A 23,046-nucleotide genomic window follows, 5' to 3' on the forward strand; every position below is an offset into this window, starting at 1 on the left:
CTATGGTTTTAAAATTGGATCGCTATACGCGTAGTGTCCTTTAGATTTTTTTATTTGAACGAATTGCATTTTTGGTCCCTCTGGTATCACACCAATTGCAACTTTGATACAAACGTGTGCAAAGTGATGAAACGTAACCCTGTGGTATTACACTCGTTGCAATCTTAGTCCAAAGTTAACTTTCCGTCTATTTTCTCCATTTGTGAGGCCATGAGCCACACATGTGATGGGCAAAACTGACTTTTGATACAAAAAAGACTATTTTTGCAAATCCATTTTTTTTCCTTTGTTCTTTAATTGTGTTTCTCTCTCCACTCAACCTACCAACCATCATCTTCAAAAACTACATAAATCATCATTTCTTTTTACTTTCACTTCTCATCCTTTTATCTCTTTGACTCTTTCTATGCCTATATATATATATATAGTATGTTAAATTAAAGACACATACACTGATACAAATCAATCAAGACAATCAAGAAGCAGCAGACACAGTGACCCAACAATGCTCCATTCTTATCTCAATATTTTCTTTCTTATTTATTGTTTCCATCTCTCTACATCATCATCTATCAGACTATCATGATCACTATCGGAGTTGCAATTGAAACCCCCTGATTTGGAACAGTTTGATATTTTTGGATAATCATGGTTTTCGCCAACTACCGCCTCCGCCGCCAAACTGACGGCGACCGTCGGAAAACACCACCACCACACTGCTGCTGTCACTCTTCTTCACTCCCTCTTTTAATCTTTCCCTTTCTTTCTCTTTGTGTATATATATATATTTATATATGTATAGGTGGTCAGATCTTGGTGTGCGATAGATCCGGACGAAAACAGTGGTTATATAGATTTATGCATTTTTACTCAGAAGTGAATCAACATAAACCAAGCACACCTGAATGCTATGAATGGACAAGAGCGGTGTTTAGACAGGTCATCTAAAAAAAATACGATAAAAGTACCAATTGATAAACAAATAAAGGATGTTGCTACAACTTGTATTTTGAGCTAATACTATGAAAGTGCTCAGTGATTTAATATCACACACCACCACGTTGCATGTAGTTTTTGAAGATGTGGATGATGGTTGGTAGGTTGAGTGGATAGAGAAGCACAATTAAGGAAAAAAATTGGATTTGCAAAAATAGTCTTTTTGTATGAAAAGTCAGTTTTGCCCATTACATGTGTGGCACATGGCCCAACAAACAGAGAAAATAGACGAAAAGTTAACTTTGGATCAAGATTGCAACGAATGTGATACCATAGGGATACGTTTCACCACTTTGCACACGTTTGTATCAAAGTTGCAATTGGTGTGATACCACAGGGACCAAAAATGCAATTCGTTATTTTTATTTTTTATTTTTCAAGAGTTAACTATACTTATGGTCCCTGAAGTTTACACACAATTACGGATTTCATATCTAGTTTATCGAAATTACATAGAAAATCAATGATTTTGACACTCGGTCAATATATAGAGTCTGTTTGTTTTTTTAACCATCAATTGACTGAATGAATAAATAATTTTAATTAAGTCAATATACTTGTTTTTTATTTATTAAGATAAAAAAAACAAACATTTTTAATGACTTAATGAATTAAATATTTTTGATTAAATCACTGACTTTTTATTAATAGACTAAACAAACACTATCTTAGTGGGTGTTTGACAAAGAGATTTTAAGGGATTTTTGAGGCCCAGGGTTAAAAAAACTCCTATAATAAAAAATATCCTTTGTTTGACTAGTAAGGCTTGGATTTTTCTTTTCGAAACAAAAGCCTTACCTAACTTAAAAATAAAAACCCCATGCAAGGAGTGTTTTAAAAAAAACCTCATCCCTTAATGATTGAAATGACCCAAATAACTCCAACAACTAAAGTAACGTTCCAGTTAGGTTTTTAATAACCTGTTTCTTTAAAACATCTTACGTGTTTTTTAACCGCAAAATGGATTACTGCTAATCTGTCACTGGTCCACCATATCATTTTCATTCCCGAGTGCAGGGTTCGAAGACAACTCATAGGCGGAAACCCATTATCCCCATTATCCGTGAAAGAAACCCCTTATCATAACATGGAACACCAACTGTTTGTATGCCATAAGTGAGACTTACACCAATCACTCACTGCGTATACATGAGGCTATGCACTTGTATATCCTATAAGGGGAAAAATAGTACTAAATCTATCCTTTTTTTAAGCTAATTTTTAATTAAAATTACATAAACGGCATATTCTTAGAAAGTAATAATCAATATACTTCTAGTAGCGTATAACTTAAGTGTTTTTAAAGCAAATGGAGATGAAATAGCTAGTAGACTAAAAATATAAATTTGTTTTAAAATTTTGCTATGGAAGAACCTACGTTACTAAAAGCATAATGGTGTGAGAATAATACCTAGGACGAAAATTAGATGCCACATGGCTAAACTCGTTGATAAACACACTGAATTGTAGATGTATCTACACTGATAAAAGGGTCTTATTAGTTAACATATTGTTGAAATCTTAACATATTTAACGTCAAAAGAACCACATCAGTTAGCACTTGTTTGTACATAGAATCCCTTTTCCTACAAACATTATTCTTGGTAATGCATTTGTTGAGACTATGGTTTGTTAGATACAGAAAAGGCATTAAAAGTTTACTTTAAGCTAAGCATGCTTGATAAAAACACATACTTATAACACATCCACAAAAACAGAAGGAGCAAATAGTAGTCTGTAGATGTTGAATTCTTAAAAAAAATAACTAGCTGTGACAACTATAACAAAGTGATCTAAATACACATGAAGAAGGCAGCTTTATTAAGAAAGAAGAAGGAAGGTGCCCGGTTCTTCTTATATAATCTGCTCTTTCAGATGTTTTCACTGCCTTTTCCTTTAAATTCACCTCAGCTTTTGCCCGTTTCTCTTCTGCAATCCTCCTTGTCGACGCAAGTTTGTTTGTGTACTTCTCTTGAGCTCGAGATTTTATTCTGTCTGCCTTCGCCTAATCGTAAAACAGGAACAAATCATAAGTGTGTGTTGGTACGATTTCCTAACGTTGAGCACAAAAAACACATTTTAGTTGTTTAAAAGCCTGGGCTCCTTATGTAACAGAAACTTGTCAGTTTGTTTTATCAAGTGAAGTTATCTTGATGATTTCTGGGCTAAATATGAACAGAAATTGGTATTTTTGTGAAAGCAAAAAGATAGAAATGTACCTCCATTCTTTTCATTTCCATTTCGGCTTTCCTCTTTTCATGATTCTCCCAAGCTTGTATTTTCACTTCTTCGCGTTTGTACCTATCAATCAAGAATTAATCATCATAAGTCATCACATTCCCTAGTTCTTCATTTTCTATTTATCAAAAAGTATTAAACAATCAACATTAAGGTTGATTTGTTAGTAAATCGGTCAGGGAAAAAGCTATCACCTTGCCATGTATTTTGCGCGTTCTGCCTCATCCCAAGCCATTGCCCGGGTTTCAAGAGGATCTATGTTAGAAACTTGATCTGAAGCCTTGTTTTCAGGCACATTTTCACCATTAGGCTCCACCCTTTCTCGACCAAATCTTGTGGTTCCACCCATATCCACACTATGTCCTCCATTATGGAATAATCTAGCAGGAGTGGAAGAACCGGAGCCTATAGGGCTGCGTGTAGCCGGGGTAGTGGCTCGAATCGGTGTACCCGTTCTTGAAGGCTCCTGACTAGCCATAGGGGTCATTTCAGTTCCCATATCCCTAACACAAATTGATCTAACCACTAATGAACCCGGATTCTCATTAGATCTCCACATTGAATCTTCACAGTCAATTCTTTTTGTTTCCATCCCACCATAATGCACCATAACTCCATCCCCACCTTCTTCGTCTTCACTACTCGGGTACTCTTTTTTAGGAACAGGGGCTATTAATCTCCTGTCATCCGCATTTGAACTACGCGGCTCATTTTTATTTGAGTGTGATTTTTCTCCACCCCTAGACAACTTAACTAACCATTTTTGTGCATCATCCCATTTTGACGGTGTCGGTTTGCCTAAAGCCGTACGGTGGTGATGCGAACCGCCACCACCACCGCGGTTTACACCACTACCGCCACGGGATGTCTCATTACTCAAACAACCCTTATCCTGAACTGACCTCATATTCTCAAACCTTAATAAATCTAAAATATTTACTAGTAAACTCAAAATGACCACCTTTTTCTACTATACTAAACCATCTCTAAAAGTAACTATCATATATACAAAACACCCATATTCCAAGATTGTGAAAAAACTTCAAATAAGCTAATCAAACAGATCTAAGCACACATATATGCAATATAAGCTTGTGCCTTTTTTCTTTACAACAAAAACATGTGCATTTAAAGTGAAACAAGAACAACAACAAGAACCTTAAAAGAACCAAAGGTAAGTCATAATGCAAATTGTCAAATCAGTTAGCAAAGATTCTACTATATCTCTGAATGTGCAATGCAAAAATGACTAGAGATATAACACAACAGACAACTACAAAAAGTATGATGAATGTGCATACCAAAAAGAGCTGCAAAAAGAGCTAATAAACAGATGGTTTATTTGGCATAGATTCTTGAACTTTTTTGAAGTGAGAAAGTAACAAATGTGCAGAGAATAAAAACCTTGAAAGTAGCCATTGATATTGAGAGTTGCATAAGAAATATTAATATGAGTATAATAATAATGGACGAATAGAGATCTGATCCACCAAACAGTACTACTGGGGGTAAAAACAAGAAAGTCATTTATTGAATATTTGCATCATCATGTGGTTAAAAATATAAAAATGAAAATCATATGAAAACAAACAATAAAAATCTAAGTCTATATATGACATAGAAAGTTGCAAACTTTAATTACTAGTTTACTGCCTTCACTGAATCTTGGGAAGTGCTTCATGACACACATTTCATCATCAGTCATCATATATTATTCTTTTCTTCATGTAAGTTGATGTTGATTGTTGAGTCTAATGACATAAAATTAAAGTTTCTTTTAGGCAAATTTGTATCTTAACTTTAATTTGTTACACAATATATATAGATGTCTACTACTATTGGATGTCAGTTACATTACAAATCTTGTTTAAGACTAAGAAAATTAAAATTAAAATTTATTTGTATACCTACAATTCTCTCCAATACTTTAAATTGGTCAAACCGACCATATCCTAATTACTACCATCAGCACCAACAATAAGTATAGGATGTTTTTAAAGTATAATCTTCCTTTTAACGGTAACTATTGGATTGAGGGGGGGGGGAAACGGAGATACAGTGGACCACGTGATCAAAATTTTTATGTAGAATGGTTTGGTTTACCGATATGTTTCACATGGGTCGGGTGACCATTGATGGACCCGGGAAAATGGTACAAGGGTCTCTTTCTTGGGGTACAATTTCAGGGGGTTGTTAAATGAAATTGGCTATGGATGTTTTTAGGTATCATCTTCTTCTTTTTTTATATAACTAAGAGAGGATAGTTGAATGCTTATGTGGCTATTTTTTTAACCCGACAATTAAGCATTTTTTCTATGTGTAAGATTATGGTGAAAACTTATTTTTTTAATAGTCCTTATTTTATATAAAAATATAAATATAAATATATAAATCTACAGTGTCGTCCCGTGGATTTTATAGGCCTTGTTCAATAAATAAAAAGTAGACCCTTTATACCAAAGTTTTGCATATATGTAAAAATAAGTTCGATAATACTAAAAAAAAATGTCATAAGCACTATCATCAATCAAAATAACGTTTTCTAATAACGTAGTAACAAATGATTATATATATGTATTATTTGAATAGTGACGTTCTCCAAATATTTATGAAGTAAACATTACACAATTAGATAAATTAAGGGAGCTATGCGTCAATTTGCAATTTTGATGTCGACTTTTAAAAACAAAAAGTAACATTTTTATTGGGGACATAGCCAGGTAGGATGCCTTGTGCTTTTTTTTTTTCCTTTATCGCTAAATATGATATTTATAGACATAAGAGAACCGTAATATATATATATATATATATACCGTTGGATATAAATTATGGGCCCTATCTAAAATATGGGCCATGTTCACAAGAACATGTTGCACACCCTAATCTCCAGCCCTGTAAATATATATAAATATAAATATAAAATATATGTTAATTTGATTATATTTATTTCTATCATATCTTTTAAACCTATCTTAAAATTTAATAGCCTTAGTTTTTTATATATTTTATTACTACACGTTATTTTTCCTATAAAATATTTGTTAGTTTGATTATATTTTAAAATTCTACCTTATTTTTTTATGTGTAACCAAATCTTTTTAAAATTCTTAATTATTTAACTTAGATCTTAAAATTTATTTACTTTTTATGTTAACATACTAATACTAATATGAATATATATATTTAAATGTTATCTTTACGTATATTTTGCTGTATTATATGATATGACTTCTATAATAAATACTCCGTATATATATATATATAGGGGCGAGTTATTTTAGGATCACTTCTTATTTTAAAATCATGGTGGTGGTCGGAGATGATCATGGTGGTGTATAAGTTACAAAAAACACATGTCCTAAAACTGATCCTAAAATAAGTGGTCCTAAAATAACTTGCACCTATATATATATATAGGGGTGGGTTATTTTAGGACCACCTCTTATTTTAGGACCAATTAGGACATGTGTTTTTTGTAACTTACACATCACCATCATCATCTACTACGATATATAAGACTTTTTTGTAAAAACACTAAGACTTTCCGGAGACGCGGTGGCCGGAAAATCATGGTGGTGGTCGGAGATGATCATGGTGATGCGAGTCATAACATGGAATGAAGGAAAAACGAGGCGACTCGATGGAATGACTCGCTTTACTCCAGACTCGTAACATGACTCGTGTTTTGTGGTATGAGTCGGTCCGAGTCATGTCCGAGTCACAAGTCACAAAAAAAAATTAACTTTTTTTAAACACAAATCTTTTATATGCTTTTAAATTTAATTTGATTTTAATAGTATTTCTATTTTTAGCTTAATATATTAATACAATACAACATGTCTACAATAAATACTTGCACATAATTATAAAAATATACATTTTCAAATATTATGACTCTTACGATTCAAATCACGTGTTGAAAAATCAGATTTCGAGTCGAGTCGAGATTTACGAGTAGACCATGATTGTAAGATATTGTATGTTGCTTTTTAAAAATGGAAAACATTACTCACTTTATTTGTGAGGGTAACAAAACATTAAAACAGTGACTAGGCCGCTATAGACTCGATTGAGACTAACATAACAATATTTTATCATTTTCATGACCCGAACAAGGAAAACTTTCTCATTACCTTTCTATTAAACATATTTCATTTCGTGAATACACTTAAAGGCGCAACAAATCATGGCAACTTTTTCCTTCCAAAGCTACATTAATAAATATCAGACTTTGATTACGTATTCAACTATAATTAGTAGTCAACAAGACTTTGATTACGTATTCAACTATAATTAGTAGTTTAGTACTATGCATCCGATATGTGTCTGTCCATTAAATAGGTAATTGAACGACATATAGACGTGTTTAGAAGTAGACACATATCGGTAATTCGGTATACACTATACAGTGCAGAAATATAGAATCAAATAAAGTATAGTTCGTCCGTGAGCCCATCCGAAAAGGTAGGTATGAATATTATGACTATAATTCTACAAAGGATGATGACAAGGGCCCTTATTATTCCTTGATCCTGACGATCCATGTGCATTTGTCTACTCTAAAAAACCAATTTATTGTTAATTGGGTATTTTGGTTATGGACCTATTGATATAAAGAGCTTGACACTTGTTTATCTATTTGATTGAATGATTGTTATCAGTTTCTTGTAGGGATTAAATTTTAAGTGAAGTATATATTTCTGGATTATTTGGCTGGCGAAGTCACATGTCTTCTTCACTTCTTATTTTGTTTGTAGCTTTCCACTTCACAGTTTTATGTCAAATAGAATCATAATCATATCGAAAATGTACTTTCACACAATTAAGAGTTTGAACCAGTGTAGGATCATACATTTGTAGCGATCATAATTGCCTCTCTTGATAGTAAAAATTGAAGAACTTAACTTTCGCATATTATCTATCTATCAACTATCTATATCCATATTATCTATATACACATTTGAAAACAGTTTCTCCATATGTGAATAAAATATTTTTTATAACCTCAAATTCACACATAAAAAATATAAGATTGAGATCCTTTAAAGTTTGTTAGTTCTCATTTTCTAATACTTTGTACTATAAGGCCGGTGCTTATACTTCTTCTTCATGAGCGTCCCAAGGAAGGAAGACGCGGACGGCTTATTGGCCGTGGTCGTCCTTGTGGCTGCGTCCTTACCTTTGTTCTTGGCGAAGAAGATGGAAGACGCTCCGTGTGGGTCCAAGTTTGTGGCCGTTTGAAATTTTTTTTTTTTTAATCCCAACGGTCAACTTTACATTTTTCCTATATAAACACTAACAATTTTTCATATTTAACACAACCAAATTAAATCACTAAACAATATCTTTCAACTCAATTTTATCCTCCTCAAACCATTCGATTTCAAAATGGCAAGACAAGTGTGGACTGAATCCGAAGATCTTTTGTTAATCAGGTGTTGGATACAAGATTCTGAAACGGTTAACTCAGCAACTGATCGAAGTGCTTGGACCAATATACATGAAAGCTTCAAAGCACGCACCAATGCTAGTCCACGGAGCATATCTCAACTACTAGGTCACTTCCAAAAAATTCGCAATGAATGTAACCAGTTTCAGGCAATTTATAGGAGGTTGAATGCACAAATTCATTTTGATGAGTTGCTCTATGCAACGGTGCATCGGGAGTACCACGAGAATTATGGAAGGGGCTTCAGATACGAGCATTGTTTCAAAGAGCTTATCACGGTTGCCCGATTTCGTTTTCATTAAGTCTGTTTTATGTATTCTAATTAAGTCTGTTTTATGTATTTTTATTTAAGTGTGTTTTATGTATTTTTATTTAAGTTTGTTTTATGTATTGTAATGTGTACTTTGTATTTTAATAAAAACATACTTTTATTCATAATTTAAAAACACTACAAACTTATTAAAGAGAAACATACAACATAATAATTCATAAAAAACATTATTAAGTAAAACTTATTTCTTCATTTCATGGACTGCTATGGCATTCATGATGAACTCGTTGAATGTGTAAACCGCATTAGCAAGTTGGTCAATAGCAAGTTGAATTTTGTCGTACTTCCCCTGCAAATAAGTGAAGTATTGACACTCAAGATCAGTACAATGCCCGGTTTGTATATAACGGATTTGTTCAAGACACCATTTCTTTTTCGCTACCAGTTTTAGACCAATTTCAACAAGTTCCTCTTTGGACTTTTGGTGATCGAGGATATCAGCCATTATATTGTCATCCACTTGATCGACAGTCATTGGTGGTTTATGGTTACATGATCGACAGACATTTGATGAGGAAGCCATTTAAGATGTATAAAAGTTTGAGACTTGGTAAGAAAAATATCTGATAAGGAGCCAATATTTATAGCTAAACTAAAAGACGCTCCTATAACGTTCAAAATTTAAAATATTTACACAATTAGTCCCTCCAACGTTCGAGTTCAAAATATTTACAATTTTAGTCCCTCAAACGGCTAGTTGGATTGCCATGCTATAAATACCAACCCATAGCACAATTCAGTTACATCCTCAGACCCATTTTCATTATTTTACAAACTCACTCACTCTTTCTAACCAAATGGCGTCCTCATCATCAAACAAGAATGTTCATCGACCTCGTCTGACCGAACAAGAGATGAAAACACGAATCATGGCTGATATCAAAAAGGATACCCTACTTCAAACTGAACTCTCTAACCAAATGGGTTACCTACGGGAGAAAAGACGACAATGCGAGCATCGGCTTGAGGCAATACAAGCACCAGGCCGCAAGGTCTCGAAGCACGAAGAGACATATTCTATGTTTCTGCAGGATGAGATCAAGAAGATAAAAAGGGTGGTCGATGACGTTTTTAACGGTGGTCACCCGTTGGGTGACCAGTGCACCTGGGCCGAATCGTATCACGACAACTGCGGGGAAGGCAAAAGTACTTGGGAAGTCAAATGCCCGCAACACGACAAGTGGTGGGCAAACGAAAGCGCTTACCGTGGCTTAGGGAAAATGTCAATCAAAGATGACGAAGATGAAGAGTAATTTTAATGATTATGTATTTCTTTTCTTTTTTTTATCAAGTACTATTTTTTTAAATTTTGTGTTGTCTTTTATTTTTAAGTAATGTAATTTGTGTGTTATTAATAAAATGTGTTTTTTTATTATATTTGAATGGTGTTTTGTTAATTAAATAAAGGATAAAAGAAATGATGATGTGGTGAAGAAGTTCTGAAGAAGCTGTCCTTATAGACAGTGAGTGTCATGAGGAGAGTCCTGGATTATGTGATGCTGATGTGGCACTGAAGAAGTTCCAAGAAGACAAGGCATGTGCTTATAGGTAGGCCGTCCTCATGACTTCTTGCCTGCCACGTCAGCATCACATTTCTCAGGACTCTCCCCAGGACACACATTACCTATAAGGATAGCTTCTTCAGAACTTCTTCACCACATTATCAATTCTTTTAACATTTTTTATAACTATATATATATTTAACATTAAAACACACTTAATTAATTGAAAAAACACATTTTATTATAAAACCACAATTATTCATAACGACAACAACACGATAACATAAATAAAAAAAAACACATTACAACATTTACTTAAAAAGTTACGATCCTAGACATAATAAAAAACATTAATAAAACATCATCAACGTTGACGGTAATTTTCCGGGAGGTTCCAAACATGTTCCACTAGAGCATTGCGAAGTCGATTGCGCGTCCTTCTATCACGTAACTCCCCGAAGGCCCGCATTTGCATTGCAACCCTTTCATCCCACGTACGTGTTGACACATTAGTTGGATCGGACAAATAATCTTCCTCAAAGTCGGATATTGCGTTCCTGTTATCTTGAACAATTATGTTGTGTAGAATAACACAAGCATACATAATACGTTTTATTTTGTTCACCGAAAATAAGGATTGCTCAACGACCTTGAAGCACCTCGAAAGCTCATTCGACATCCTTTCTTGAAGCCTCTTGATATCGCTTGAACTTTCCAGTCTTTGGATCCATCGGGCATTTAAAAGACTTGACTAGTGTCGCCCATTCCGGATAAATACCGTCAGCTAGATAATATCTCTTGACAAACTCTTCACCGTTAACAGTATATTAGAGTGCAGGAGCCCTATCTTGGAGCAAATCTTTGAACAAATCTAATTCATTAAGGATGTTGATGTCGTTGTTCGAACCTGCGGGGCCAAAGTAAGCATGCCAAATCCACAAATCATACGAAGCTACTGCTTCAAGCATGATCGTTGGATGTCCTTTGTCGCCTCGTGTGTACTGCCCTTGCCAAGCCACCGGACAGTTTCTCTAACCCTAATGCATATAATCAATACTACCAAGCATACCAGGAAAACCATGTATCTGTTCATGCTTGCTTACCAAACGTTGGACATCTTCACTTGTCGGCTTTCTCAAGTACTCCTTCTGATATAAATAATAAACACACTTACAAAAGTTATTTAAACATTCTATTGAAGTCGCACAACCCATATGCAAGTACTCATCTAGTTGGTCGGGATTAGCACCATACGCCAGTTGACGTATGGCGGAAGTACATTTTTGGAAAATGTTGAAACCATGCCTACCAGTGCAATCAGTTTGATTTTTTTGAAAAAAAGTGAAAGTGTTTGGGTAGGGGTTCGATGGCGCTAAAGCTGTGTATAGCTTGGCATATGCGGATAAACATATGTTTGCGCATTCAAAATCTTCGTCGGAAATAATCGGCCGGGAACGTTGGTGCATCGGAAAAGTAATCATTCTATAAACGTACCGCGGATCCGGCATGATCTAGTGATAAAACCCTTCTGGTTCTAGGAACACGTGAACCAGGCGCGTTATCCTTTGATTTTTCTTCGTTACAAAGATCAAAAACGACGCATGCGATCTCTGGATTAAATAGCGTGTTCATTTGCGTAGCGGTGTTGGAAAGGAAATTGAATTCATCACTTGCTGATGATGAACTAGACATAATTTGGGTGGTGTTTGAAATGAAATGTTTATGTAAAATGAAATAAGAAGTTTGTTTGATGAATTGTTTGTGTGATAAAATGAGAATAAGGTTAGTGTTTAAATTAGAAAAAAAAAAGTTTACCGTTAAAGAAAAAAAAAAAACCAAACGGCTAGTTTTGGTCCCACAACGGTTGTCCTTCAACTTCTCCACAAAGAACAACCACAAGGACGCTAACGCAAGGACGATCGATGCCTATAGCTTGGCTGCGTCTTGGAGCACCCAGGACGCTCGGGAGGACGGTTATAAGCACCGCCCTAACAAGTTTGGATATCATTGTGGTTGGTATATAATGAAAACTACTTGTCACATATAAAATCTAGATTAAATATAACGAGAGTAAGTACCTGTGCGTTGCGGCGATGAGATGGTGGGGTGATAGGTCATAAAGTGTGATAGCCAGATGCCTTAACCGTATGGGTTCCGCCCTCGGATTTAAAAATTCGTCGAAAGTATATCGAATGACATCTCTAATGAAAGAGCATGAAATTTTAAGAACACCCATATAATTTTTATTTATAATTTATTGATGTACGGTTTGTGAGATAAAAGATTTTGAATGAATTGGAGGAATAAATGATTTATGGAGGAGAGAGAAAAAAGATGATTGGTTGAGATTTGAGGAGAGAAAAAGAGTGTTTGGTAATATAGAATTGATAGAAAAGACATTTTAAAGAAATAAATATTGAAACTTAAAATTTTAGACAATGAAAATCTGCTTTATAATATAGTATAGATTATATACGTGCTTAAAATTAAATAAGACCCAACTTATAGCATCAAGGACTTAATTACCTTTACATCTTTTTTTTGAACGGTCATAGTGTAATAATAACCATTAACAAGAGAATAGTTTTACTCTTTTTTTTTTTAAGGTTTATTTATACAACAACATCTGCAATAATGGGTACTTAATCTACTTAAGGATCAACCGTGTAACATACTTGGTGCCTTAGCGACCACGTATGTATAAACTACAAGAGATTGACGTGTACAGTTTTATACCTTAGGGGCTTACTTGCTAAATTGAAATTAATCCACTGCCAATGCAATTTAATGCTAAATAGATTAATCAAATGGTTCCTCTACTTGAGTAATATTTTACTTTCAACCCACAACTACGTATTACTAATATACTATTCTACTTCTACACCCGATTTAAAAAAAGAATTATAATCTTAAGATTATACCCGCGTAATACGCTGATAGACATATATAACTAAAAAAATACTAATGTGATTAAAATGTGTTGAAAAACAATAATGTTATTTTTGCTTACATATAATTAATTGATTTTAAGTATATATTGAAAAATAATCGGTACAGTATAGATTGAAAAAAAGAAAGAAAATATATTTTTATTGATCAATTCTTCATATATACCTAATTATGTAACAAACATAGATGCTACAAGTTTATGGCATTTTTAATTTATTATGAAGATGATGAAAGATAAGGTATTGTAAGTTTTTAAAACTTGTAATTATATTAACTTGTCTATTAGTAGCCTTATTTGCATCTATGAGTTTCCATGAAACAAAAAAACTATTAATAAGTAGTAATATGTTTAAATTCATATATGGAAACTAAGTAATTTAGGGGTGAGAAAAACCGAAACAAAAACAAAAATAACCATAAAAATTGAATAATTCGAAATGAAAAAACCAAAAACCGAAAAAACCAATGGTTTTTTGTTTTGGTTATCTGAAAACTGGAAGTTATGATTCAGTTTTGGATTCATATGAAAAACTAAGACAACTAAACCGAAAGAAAAATATATACAGTTTACTTTATTTTATATTTGTGTCATTTTATAAATCTAACAAACATAAATAAAAGATGTTAAAACATCAAAATTTTTAACAAAATATTCAATGATTATTCTATACATATCAAAAATATTTTTATTTAAGTATCTTAAGATATTAACGATGTAAACTAAATACTTATAGAAGTTATAATGATAACAAATATATATTACGTTAATTTCTATAAGTATTTAGTTTACATCGTTAATATCTTAAGAAAAATAATATATGAATTTGATATAACAACCAAAAAAAATCAAAAACGTAATTTTAAGAAAAATAATATAAAATCTATGAATTATTTTCCATAACTATATCAATTTAACCATGATTAAAGTCGTAATAATAAGTGAGAGCTCTTGAAACCTTTGTGAAATCAAATACAAGTTTTATAAGAATCCAATTTATATTTAATCATTCTTGTAAAAAAACTTAGGACATATTATCATGTTAACTAGAGTTTGCAGGCGATATTAGACATGGTGGTTGAAACTTTAAGACCACAAACTTTATAGGTTTGGTGCTTAACTAAAACGTAAAAAAATTAAATTGGCTAACAATCTTAATCTGATTTTAATCTTATCTTAATCTTAATATAACTATAAAACAGTTGAACTAATGACTTATTAACCAATCAAATCGCCCAATTTAATTAAATTGACTATCGCATATGTCATCATTTAGATTAACTATAAATAAAAAATCATAATAATTATTATCCAAATATATTACGAGTATTATATTTGTATTTATATTAATTTGTAGAAAAACTCTCATTAATTTACACGTTTTTGTTTTCCAACAATAATTTACACATTTTACCCCTAAATACTTAATTTATATATATTTTTCCTCATCAACTTGAGATGATTTTAATTCTTAATTATCTTTCATAATAATATCACATTATTAATAAAACTGGTTTAAAAATTCCATAATAGATTAATTATTGTAGTATGTGCCTTGTGGTATCACTACGGCAAATATATTCATCAATATGTCTCAGCTAATAATGACAGTGACGAACCTGTGATTATTATACTACAACTTGCAAAGTATAATACTTAGAAGCGTATATATTCAAAATTATAAGCTTTTATGATTTAAATGTATGAAAATCTAATACTGATAATATCGTATTCCCCGTGTTTAGTGTTGGACACGGGTCTAAAATCTAGTTAATTATCTATAAATCATTATTTTTTTGTTTTTAAAAAAAAATCATTATCTGTTATTTTTGTTAAAAAATGTCGGTAGCAAAAGTAGAAATAGAAATAGACAGATAAAATAAAAATATATAAGTACATAGCAACTTCACAAAACTAATAAACAAAAAGCAAATAAACATTCAAAAACCCTCGGTTGTTGGTCTGCTGCTAGAATGGGGGTTTTAGGATTCACACGTAAGAGATATATTAGCAATAAAATTACTCATATAAGAAACGGAATTCATAGAAATTATAGATACAGTGATTATTATATACAAAATAAATATAGATATATATCATCATCAAATTGTACAAAATATGATTCGATTTTGCCGGTTTTGATCGTTGGCGCAGGTCCAGTTGGCCTTGTTCTTTCCCTTCTTCTCACCAAATTAGGTACATATATATTATATATACATTACATTGGGTATCTGGGTATGCATTTGATTGTATGTGTGTGTTTATTACTTCATACATTGACCGTCGTCATTCGATTTCATTAAATTGTGCCTATATGTTGTGTTTATTGAATTTGATGTTAGATAATTGAGTGACTAGCATGTTCCCTTCATAATGCCGCGTTAGTTAACTGTTTCTAGGTTATTTAGGTAATGGTTTCTGGTAACTGATGTAGTAGTGTAAGAGGGGGCAAAAGATTGTGACGTGTCACATGCCTCTCATGTGTGAAGGAGATGATGACGCGGCACATTACTATTGGAGCTCCTTGATTGTAAAAAGGTGGGGTAAATGATTTGTATAACATGGAGTTATTTGCAATTATGGATATAGACTTAGAGGGGTACCCGCGCAGTGTGGCGGTGTGATGGTGGTGACTCGTTGGGGGGGGGGTGGCCTTGAGTGGTATAGGTATTTGATGTAAAGGGGCAGCGGAGAAATTTTATAAGATAAGGGAGCGGTGGTGTAAATTAATTTATTAAGGGTAGAAATTGTAATATCGCATATGCAAAAAATGTAACTTTCAACATGGAGTTGTAGAATTATTATAAAGTAGTATAGATATAGATATATAGATAACAATAGATTTATGTGAGGTTGGCCTATTGGTAAGGGCTGCGCTTGGTGACCTTAAGGTCCCAAGTTCGATCCTCGTTTGGCACAAATTTTTTTTTCTTAAGGTACCCATTACCAATGAAGCCTAGGCACACATGTGAAGTTCTAAAGAAGAGGGTTGGGTGTCCAGATCATGTGGGGATTAAGATGGAGGTATTGTACTGGCATCATATGGCTCATACGGGGTGAGTCGATGGGTATCCAATTGTGATCCTGAGGCTAGGGTTCCCCCCATTACCCTTTTTTTTTATAAAAAAAACTCTACTAGTTTAATGTATTTAGGTAAGGAGAATGAATCTCTTATTAGCCGTATGCTGGTGTGTTTAACCGACGTTGGACAGAAAGTCGTTATCGTCATGATATCATGTCGCACTCAATCTCATGCATTGAACTCTATATATTTTGATATATAAGTAGTTCAATATGAATTATTGTAGCTTTTTGTTGAATTTAAATACGAAGATTATAGTCTTTTGATGGTTTTCGTATTGCTCGTCAGCAAATTAGATATCAGGGGCTTGGGATTCTTATATGTACTGTTAACTTGTTTTTTTCGCATTTGTTGAATTTTTTTTAGGTGTCAAATGTGCAGTTTTGGAGAGAAGCACCACCTTCTCCAAACATCCACAAGCACATTTCATCAACAATAGGTCTATGGAGGTTCGTAGCTTATGTTGGCCAGCAGTAAAATAGTTAGATATATTTGAAATATTTTGAAACGTATGTAGTTTGTTTTGATGTAGATTTACTTGTCAGGTGTTCTGTAAATTAGATGGCTTAGCAGAGGAGATTCAACAGTTTCAACCACCTGTAGAACTATGGAGGAAGTTCATATACTGCACATCACTGAGTGGCTCTATTATAGGATCAGTAGACCATATGCAAACTCAAGGTAAGGCTTGCCTCTGATTTCTTACTCCAAACATCATGTTTTAGTTGTTATATACGTGCCATTCCAACTTTCTGGCTACACATTAACATTTGAAGACTACTTTCTTTCAATTGGCCATAAGATCAACATCATCTGAGAATAAACTGGTAAAGTGACATCGTATAGACAAAAAAAAAGTGATGGGGTCATCAAAAATAGTGGCTAAGTAAATAAGCTTGTGAATATAACAGCCAAAACTTAGTGTCTTACATTGCATGATGGTCAAAAAAGTTCAAGTATTTTAGTATTCTACACCAGTTCTTTTCTGAATAAACTTCAATTTTTTAAAACAGTAAATTACAATGAGTTCATCGGCTATTAGTTTCCTTGGCGCTTTGAAAGTATGATTTAATACCAGAGGTGGCAATTTTTATCTTTTAGATATTAATGGATCAACGCGGGCAGTGTTTCTATTTTCAATGTAATAAAAGTTGCCCATATTAAATCTGATGCATTTAAACTATTAAATGACTTTATTAGAAAATTAGAGTATTACTGTAATCTACTAGTAATGTACTTTATTTAAAAAGTAAAAACATATTCAACACACAAATTACTAACTTAATCAATGGGCAAGAAGTGCTTTGGGTTACCCTACACGAGTAGCAAACTACCTGTTTTGACCTGCCCATCTGCCCATTTTGCCACCTTTACTGTAAACATTCTGATTCTGGAATGACTATTGTTCTGTCATATGCAGATTTTGACCAGATTGTGAGCCCGGTTTCTGTGGCTCATTTTTCACAATACAAACTAAACGCATTGCTACTTAAGCAACTTGAAACCATTGGATTCACCGTTCATAGTCACGAGGGGCTGGATCATAGACCCCTGGGGGAAAAGGAGATACTCATGGGACACAATTGTATATCAGTTGAACAAAATGACAATTTTATCAATGTTACCACGTCTTTTGTGAAGGAAGGGAAACACATAAAGAAACAGATTCCTTGTAGTTTCTTAATTGGTGCAGATGGTGCGGGTAGTACAGTAAGAAATTTGGTCGGGATAGAACTGAGGGGTGAAAAGGACATTCAGAAGCTTGTTAGTGTCCATTTTCTTAGCCAAGAGCTTGGGCAGTACCTGATGCATGAGAAACCTGGCATGTTATTTTTTATTTTCAATCCTGGGGCCATCGGGGTTCTTGTTGCTCATGATTTGAACCAAGGAGAATTTGTATTGCAGGTCCAAAAAGTGTACTTTTTGCATTATATTTTTTCTCCTCTTTCTATGTACTTATAGTGTTTAATGTAATCAAGGGTTCTTCAATAAATATTTACAGATGCCCTTCTATCCACCACAACACAAGTTTGAGGATTTCACATCTGAGGTACATTTCTTTTTAATAGAGGCGTATATTCTTGAAACTTCTGGACTTGGAGAATTCCATCTAGTTTAACAGAACTGCAGTTAATTGTAGTACTTATCTGAATAGTTCATATTATTTTGTAGACATGTAAGAGGTTAATCTTCAAATTGGTTGGGCGAGAACTGGCTGACATTAATGTGCTAGATGTAAAGCCATGGGTGATGCATGCTGAAGTTGCAGAGAAGTTTCTTGCTTGTGATAACCGAGTAATTCTTGCCGGTGATGCTGCTCATCGGTTTCCACCAGCTGGTGGTTTCGGTAAGTAGAGCTTTTTTGTGTTCGTAAAGCTATAGGTAGTTAGGTATTATTCTTTCTAACTCCAATGGATTTTCTTTTTCTTTTTAGTTGACCCTAGGTTTCTAATATACAATCAATTGATTATTAAAGTTTTGAATTTGAAGTCCATTTGGAAGGTCTAGAGGGGCAAACATAACCAAACCCTGGGTACAGTTCAAAACTGGTCCCCAAAAGCTTGGTCCTATCAGACATTGCTTATGGGCCAAACAAGCTTGCGTGTCCTTATATTGAATACCAAACCTAGTTATAATTGGATCCTGGATAAGCCAGCAAAGTGTATCTTTTTATTAGTTTCCATTTCATTTGAGGCACGACAATGTAGATTGATAAACATCGCTAGATAAAGAAATCAGAATAAGTTATCTGATACTTATTCTAAAAGATTATACCACATATTTTCTCACTGTATTAGATTGTGGGCTATTGGCACTGATAGAAATATCAAGTAATAAGCTATTGATGAATTCAGGGATGAATACTGGAATTCAAGATGCTCATAACCTTGCATGGAAACTGGCTACTGTTGTCAAGGGTATTGCCTCAGTGTCTTTTCTTTCCACTTATGAGATGGAGCGTAGACCGGTACTATCTTGCTTTGTATACATTTTTTTTTCAGTACTCCCCGGTTCCATGACTGTTGCAATATTTGGAGCACACACTTCAGTTAAAAAGTTGACTATTTGTGATTTATCATACTCTCAGTATAGAGAAGTTAAGGAACCTTTCATGCATCTAGAACACCACTATTTAATTGTGATGATCATTAAGGTCAAACATGTTCTCCTACTGTCCCACAATAATTGTTGACTAGACAAAAACTCATTTAAAAAAGTTGTGGTTATACTTGTTACTAAAATGATGGTTTTCCCTTTACCATTTATATAATGCTTCTTTAAGTTTTGAAATCCTATTTTCAATTAGGGGTAATATGAAAAGTTAAATCCATTTTGTCTAACTTTCTAAAGAAACAAACAGTTATTTTGGACATAGTTATATATTAAGGTAGACAGTTTTTGGGAAAGAGGGAGTCTGAGTTTAACCTAGATGCCAGAAAAGTAGAGGTGGGAATTACAACCCATTGGACCTAATATAGGTACAGTCGTACGGGTGTACTACAAAAGACCTGTTCTGACCCGAAGTCCCGAACTCATTACCCAATCGACCATCCCGGCCCAAAATTTTGCCACTTTTTCTGGAAAGTAACACGTTGCAATTTTCATGGGAGGAGGGACTATTCCCCCCCCCCCCCCCCCCCCCCTTTAAAGTATTTAGTTTATACAGTAGAAAATGAGAAGCTGAACATGATTATATAACTGGCAGATTGCCCTCTTCAATACTGATCTCAGCATTCAAAATTTTCAAGCAGCAATGGCAGTTCCTGCTGCACTAGGTCTTGATCCAACCATTGCGAATTCAGGTGACTTTTTCAAAACTCAAATATTTGGCTTCTTTTTCTAACTTTAAGATTTCGATTTGTTAAATGGACCATGATTCCCTCATTTGATTCTCTTCTTGTTTTGTTGCTTTTTCGGCTTATAGTGCATCAAGCCATAAATAATACAGTTGGCACATTCTTACCATCAACACTACAGAAGGGTCTGCTAGATGGAATTTTCAGTTTGGGCCGTGTACAGCTCTCAGATTTTGTTTTGAATGAGAACAATCCTCTTGGATCTTCTAGACTGGCTAAAGTACGTCGCATTTTTGAAGAAGGAAAGAGCCTTCAACTACAGTTTCCTGCAGAGGATTTAGGTTTCAGGTATGACCTCCACCGAGGTAGGTGCTAAGTTTAACTGATTACTTGTAACTGAAATGGTTTGGGCTTGGTTTTTATCTCTAATGAGTTAAAAGAGTAAAATTATTAGATTAGATAAATGGGTAGATCATCGCTCTAATCATTTAATTTCCATACAGAAAATGAAACAAGATTTTATCTAAATCATACTTATTTTGATATGAACCTGTTACCTGCTACCAGTCCATCCAAACCACCCGGTGTGGGCTGTGGCCATCTTTACAAAATAGTTGGTCATACCATCTAGTTTATCAAACTCTCGTCTAACTTTAAGCTATCTGTCTTAGATACCGTGAAGGTGCACTGATACCTGAAACTGATAGTGAGGGTGAACCAATTAAACCTGAACCACCAACTGGTCGTAGGCGGGAGTATATTCCTTCAGCAGATCCAGGCTCAAGATTGCCTCATATGAATATCAGGGTGCTATCAGAACTCACCAAAGAGGTACAATTTCATAACCAAATCCATTAAATGTGGTAACTTTGACCTATGCCATTCAGGCAAGTTGACCCAGTGTTTTTTAATGCTTAAAAACCACTTAAATCATTATATTCAAACAGGTATATTATATTTGACAGTTGACGCACTACTTATAAAAAGTTTAAAATCTTTGGACAAGTCTTCGTGTTGACCTGGCCCGTAAAAAGTTTACCCACTGCCAATTTTCCAAACTCTACTCATGTTATTTTTTAGGTGACAATTTCCACATTGGATCTTATATCTGAAGACAAACTCGAGTTCCTCCTCATAATTGCACCAATAGATTCATCCTATCGCCTAGCTCATGCTGCATTGACCGTCGCTGATGAATATAACATTTTGGTTAAGGTATGTGTCATGTGGCCAAATGGTTTAGTGAATGGGGATGCAAGAACCAAGACATCATTGGTACCATGGGAGAACTATGTAGATGTTGTCGAGGTTAGACAACCATCAAATTCATCCTCATGGTGGGATTTATGTAAAATGACATATAGGGGGGCCATTTTGGTCAGGCCAGATGATCATATTGCTTGGCGTGTGAAATCAACGGTAGTTGGTGACAGTAGGGTAGAAATGAAAAGGGTTTTCTCGGCCATTCTAGGATCATAGTATAGTTCCTTTTCGCATGTAGTGCCATAGATATCTAGCAATGGAAACTTGTTAATGTATTTTTCAAAACCATTAAGGGGTGAAAAATTGGATGCATAGCTTATGAAGGAGATGGAAGAGAAAGCAAGACATAGATGCTCCAGAAACTTACTGCTGCCTTTATTGTATCTATATTTGTTTAAAGTAAATATTGCACCATGTATCTATACACTAATTCAATTGAATGTTGGAATATATAGTTGAATAGGGCAGATACTGATATAGTAATACTATTCTCTGTCCATTTAACATTATGAATCATTTATAACATCTTTTCAGTTTTAACATTAGGATTTAGGAGATCTGTTGTGAAATTTGCAAATACTTTTGATTTTGAAATTTGAGACAATATTTGTCCAGGTTATACCCTGGATTAATTCCAAAAGTTTTTGTTGCTGTAATATCGGCATAAAATCATTTTAACCTTGCAATATGTGCACTTTTTGACAACACCAAATCAAGACATCAACACATGACTTTTTTTTTTTTTTTTTTATATACTAAAAAAAGGGGGTAAATGGGTGGAAACTCTCTGGTACCATGTACCGTCTTCGTACCCAGAGCGTACACCGGATAGACTCATGTCTGGTGAGTCATCATTTTCACACACGTCACTAAATATAGTTTTTCCTCTTGCCTTTGGCAAGATTTGAACCTGTAACTTGCAACCTTCATCTGTAGGCCCATGTGATCACATGGTAATTGAACCAATTGATCTAATTGGTTTTTCATTTTACACACTTTTGACCCTAAGACCTAAGTAGAAAGCGGTAAAATGTCAACACACTAAATACTTAATCTTGCATTGAGTCCAATCTATGCTCAAAATTAGTGAATGAGCTGATATGGATTTCCGCCGCAAATGGGTGAGGTTAAGGAAATCAAAACTATCTGCAAATGTCATGGGTTCATATGAATTGCGACTAGTCGCTTATAGAGAATTGTGTCTGAGTGTCACTTTTGAGCATCCATTAAGAAACACATACAAAATATTTAATATATATTGGGGCATGCACTAATTATCTGAATCCAGTTTAGGTATAAACGAAACTGTTCCAACTTCCAAGTATCTTTAGAGTTATAAAGTGATGTTGGGTATGTAAGTGGACACTTATACCAAGTATCTTTAGAGTTATAAAGTGACGTTGAGTGTCATTTTTTGGGTCATGTCTTTGAACTTGGTTCA

At 34.0% G+C, this 23,046-nt stretch overlaps 2 protein-coding genes across 3 annotated transcripts; one reads left to right on the forward strand and one right to left on the reverse strand.

The window, feature by feature from the left end:
• Positions 1-2,701: 2,701 nt before the first annotated feature.
• Positions 2,702-4,355, reverse strand: LOC122585101 (uncharacterized protein At3g61260-like). Of its 2 annotated transcripts, none has more exons than XM_043757196.1 (3): positions 3,429-4,315; positions 3,216-3,297; positions 2,702-3,001 (listed from the first exon to the last, which is right to left on the reverse strand). In XM_043757196.1, the coding sequence occupies exons 1-3, from the start codon at positions 4,139-4,141 to the stop codon at positions 2,762-2,764; spliced, it is 1,035 nt and encodes a 344-aa protein (XP_043613131.1). In that variant the 5' UTR covers positions 4,142-4,315; the 3' UTR covers positions 2,702-2,761. The 2 variants fall into 2 exon arrangements, with proteins under 2 accessions (XP_043613131.1, XP_043613132.1); XM_043757197.1 differs by having other exon boundaries at positions 2,957-3,049; positions 3,429-4,355.
• Positions 4,356-15,400: 11,045 nt separating this feature from the next.
• On the forward strand, positions 15,401-22,147 carry LOC122610350 (2,4-dichlorophenol 6-monooxygenase). Its single transcript, XM_043783347.1, has 11 exons — positions 15,401-15,659; positions 16,912-16,994; positions 17,091-17,226; positions 17,966-18,450; positions 18,548-18,595; positions 18,718-18,892; positions 19,401-19,513; positions 20,252-20,348; positions 20,471-20,690; positions 21,014-21,173; positions 21,423-22,147. Exons 1-11 carry the CDS (start codon positions 15,437-15,439, stop codon positions 21,819-21,821), a joined length of 2,139 nt encoding a protein of 712 aa, XP_043639282.1. The 5' UTR covers positions 15,401-15,436; the 3' UTR covers positions 21,822-22,147.
• The last annotated feature ends 899 nt before the right edge of the window (positions 22,148-23,046 follow it).

The sequence above is a fragment of the Erigeron canadensis genome, chromosome 1 (genome assembly GCF_010389155.1).
Source record: "Erigeron canadensis isolate Cc75 chromosome 1, C_canadensis_v1, whole genome shotgun sequence".
NCBI lineage: Eukaryota > Viridiplantae > Streptophyta > Magnoliopsida > Asterales > Asteraceae > Erigeron > Erigeron canadensis.

What these genes read in the sequence shown, in the direction of transcription:
- LOC122585101 (XM_043757196.1), bottom strand. Translation starts at nt 4,141, where the DNA reads ATGAGGTCAGTTCAGGATAAGGGTTGTTTGAGTAATGAGACATCCCGT. An exon ending in CGCGCAAAATACATGGCAAG is followed by an intron (nt 3,298 to 3,428) that starts GTGATAGCTTTT and finishes CTTGATTGATAG; the next exon opens with GTACAAACGCGAAGAAGTGA. An exon ending in TGGAAATGAAAAGAATGGAG is followed by an intron (nt 3,002 to 3,215) that starts GTACATTTCTAT and finishes TTTTACGATTAG; the next exon opens with GCGAAGGCAGACAGAATAAA.
- LOC122610350 (XM_043783347.1), top strand. Translation starts at nt 15,437, where the DNA reads ATGGGGGTTTTAGGATTCACACGTAAGAGATATATTAGCAATAAAATT. An exon ending in TCCAACCATTGCGAATTCAG is followed by an intron (nt 20,349 to 20,470) that starts GTGACTTTTTCA and finishes TTCGGCTTATAG; the next exon opens with TGCATCAAGCCATAAATAAT. An exon ending in GCAGAGGATTTAGGTTTCAG is followed by an intron (nt 20,691 to 21,013) that starts GTATGACCTCCA and finishes TATCTGTCTTAG; the next exon opens with ATACCGTGAAGGTGCACTGA.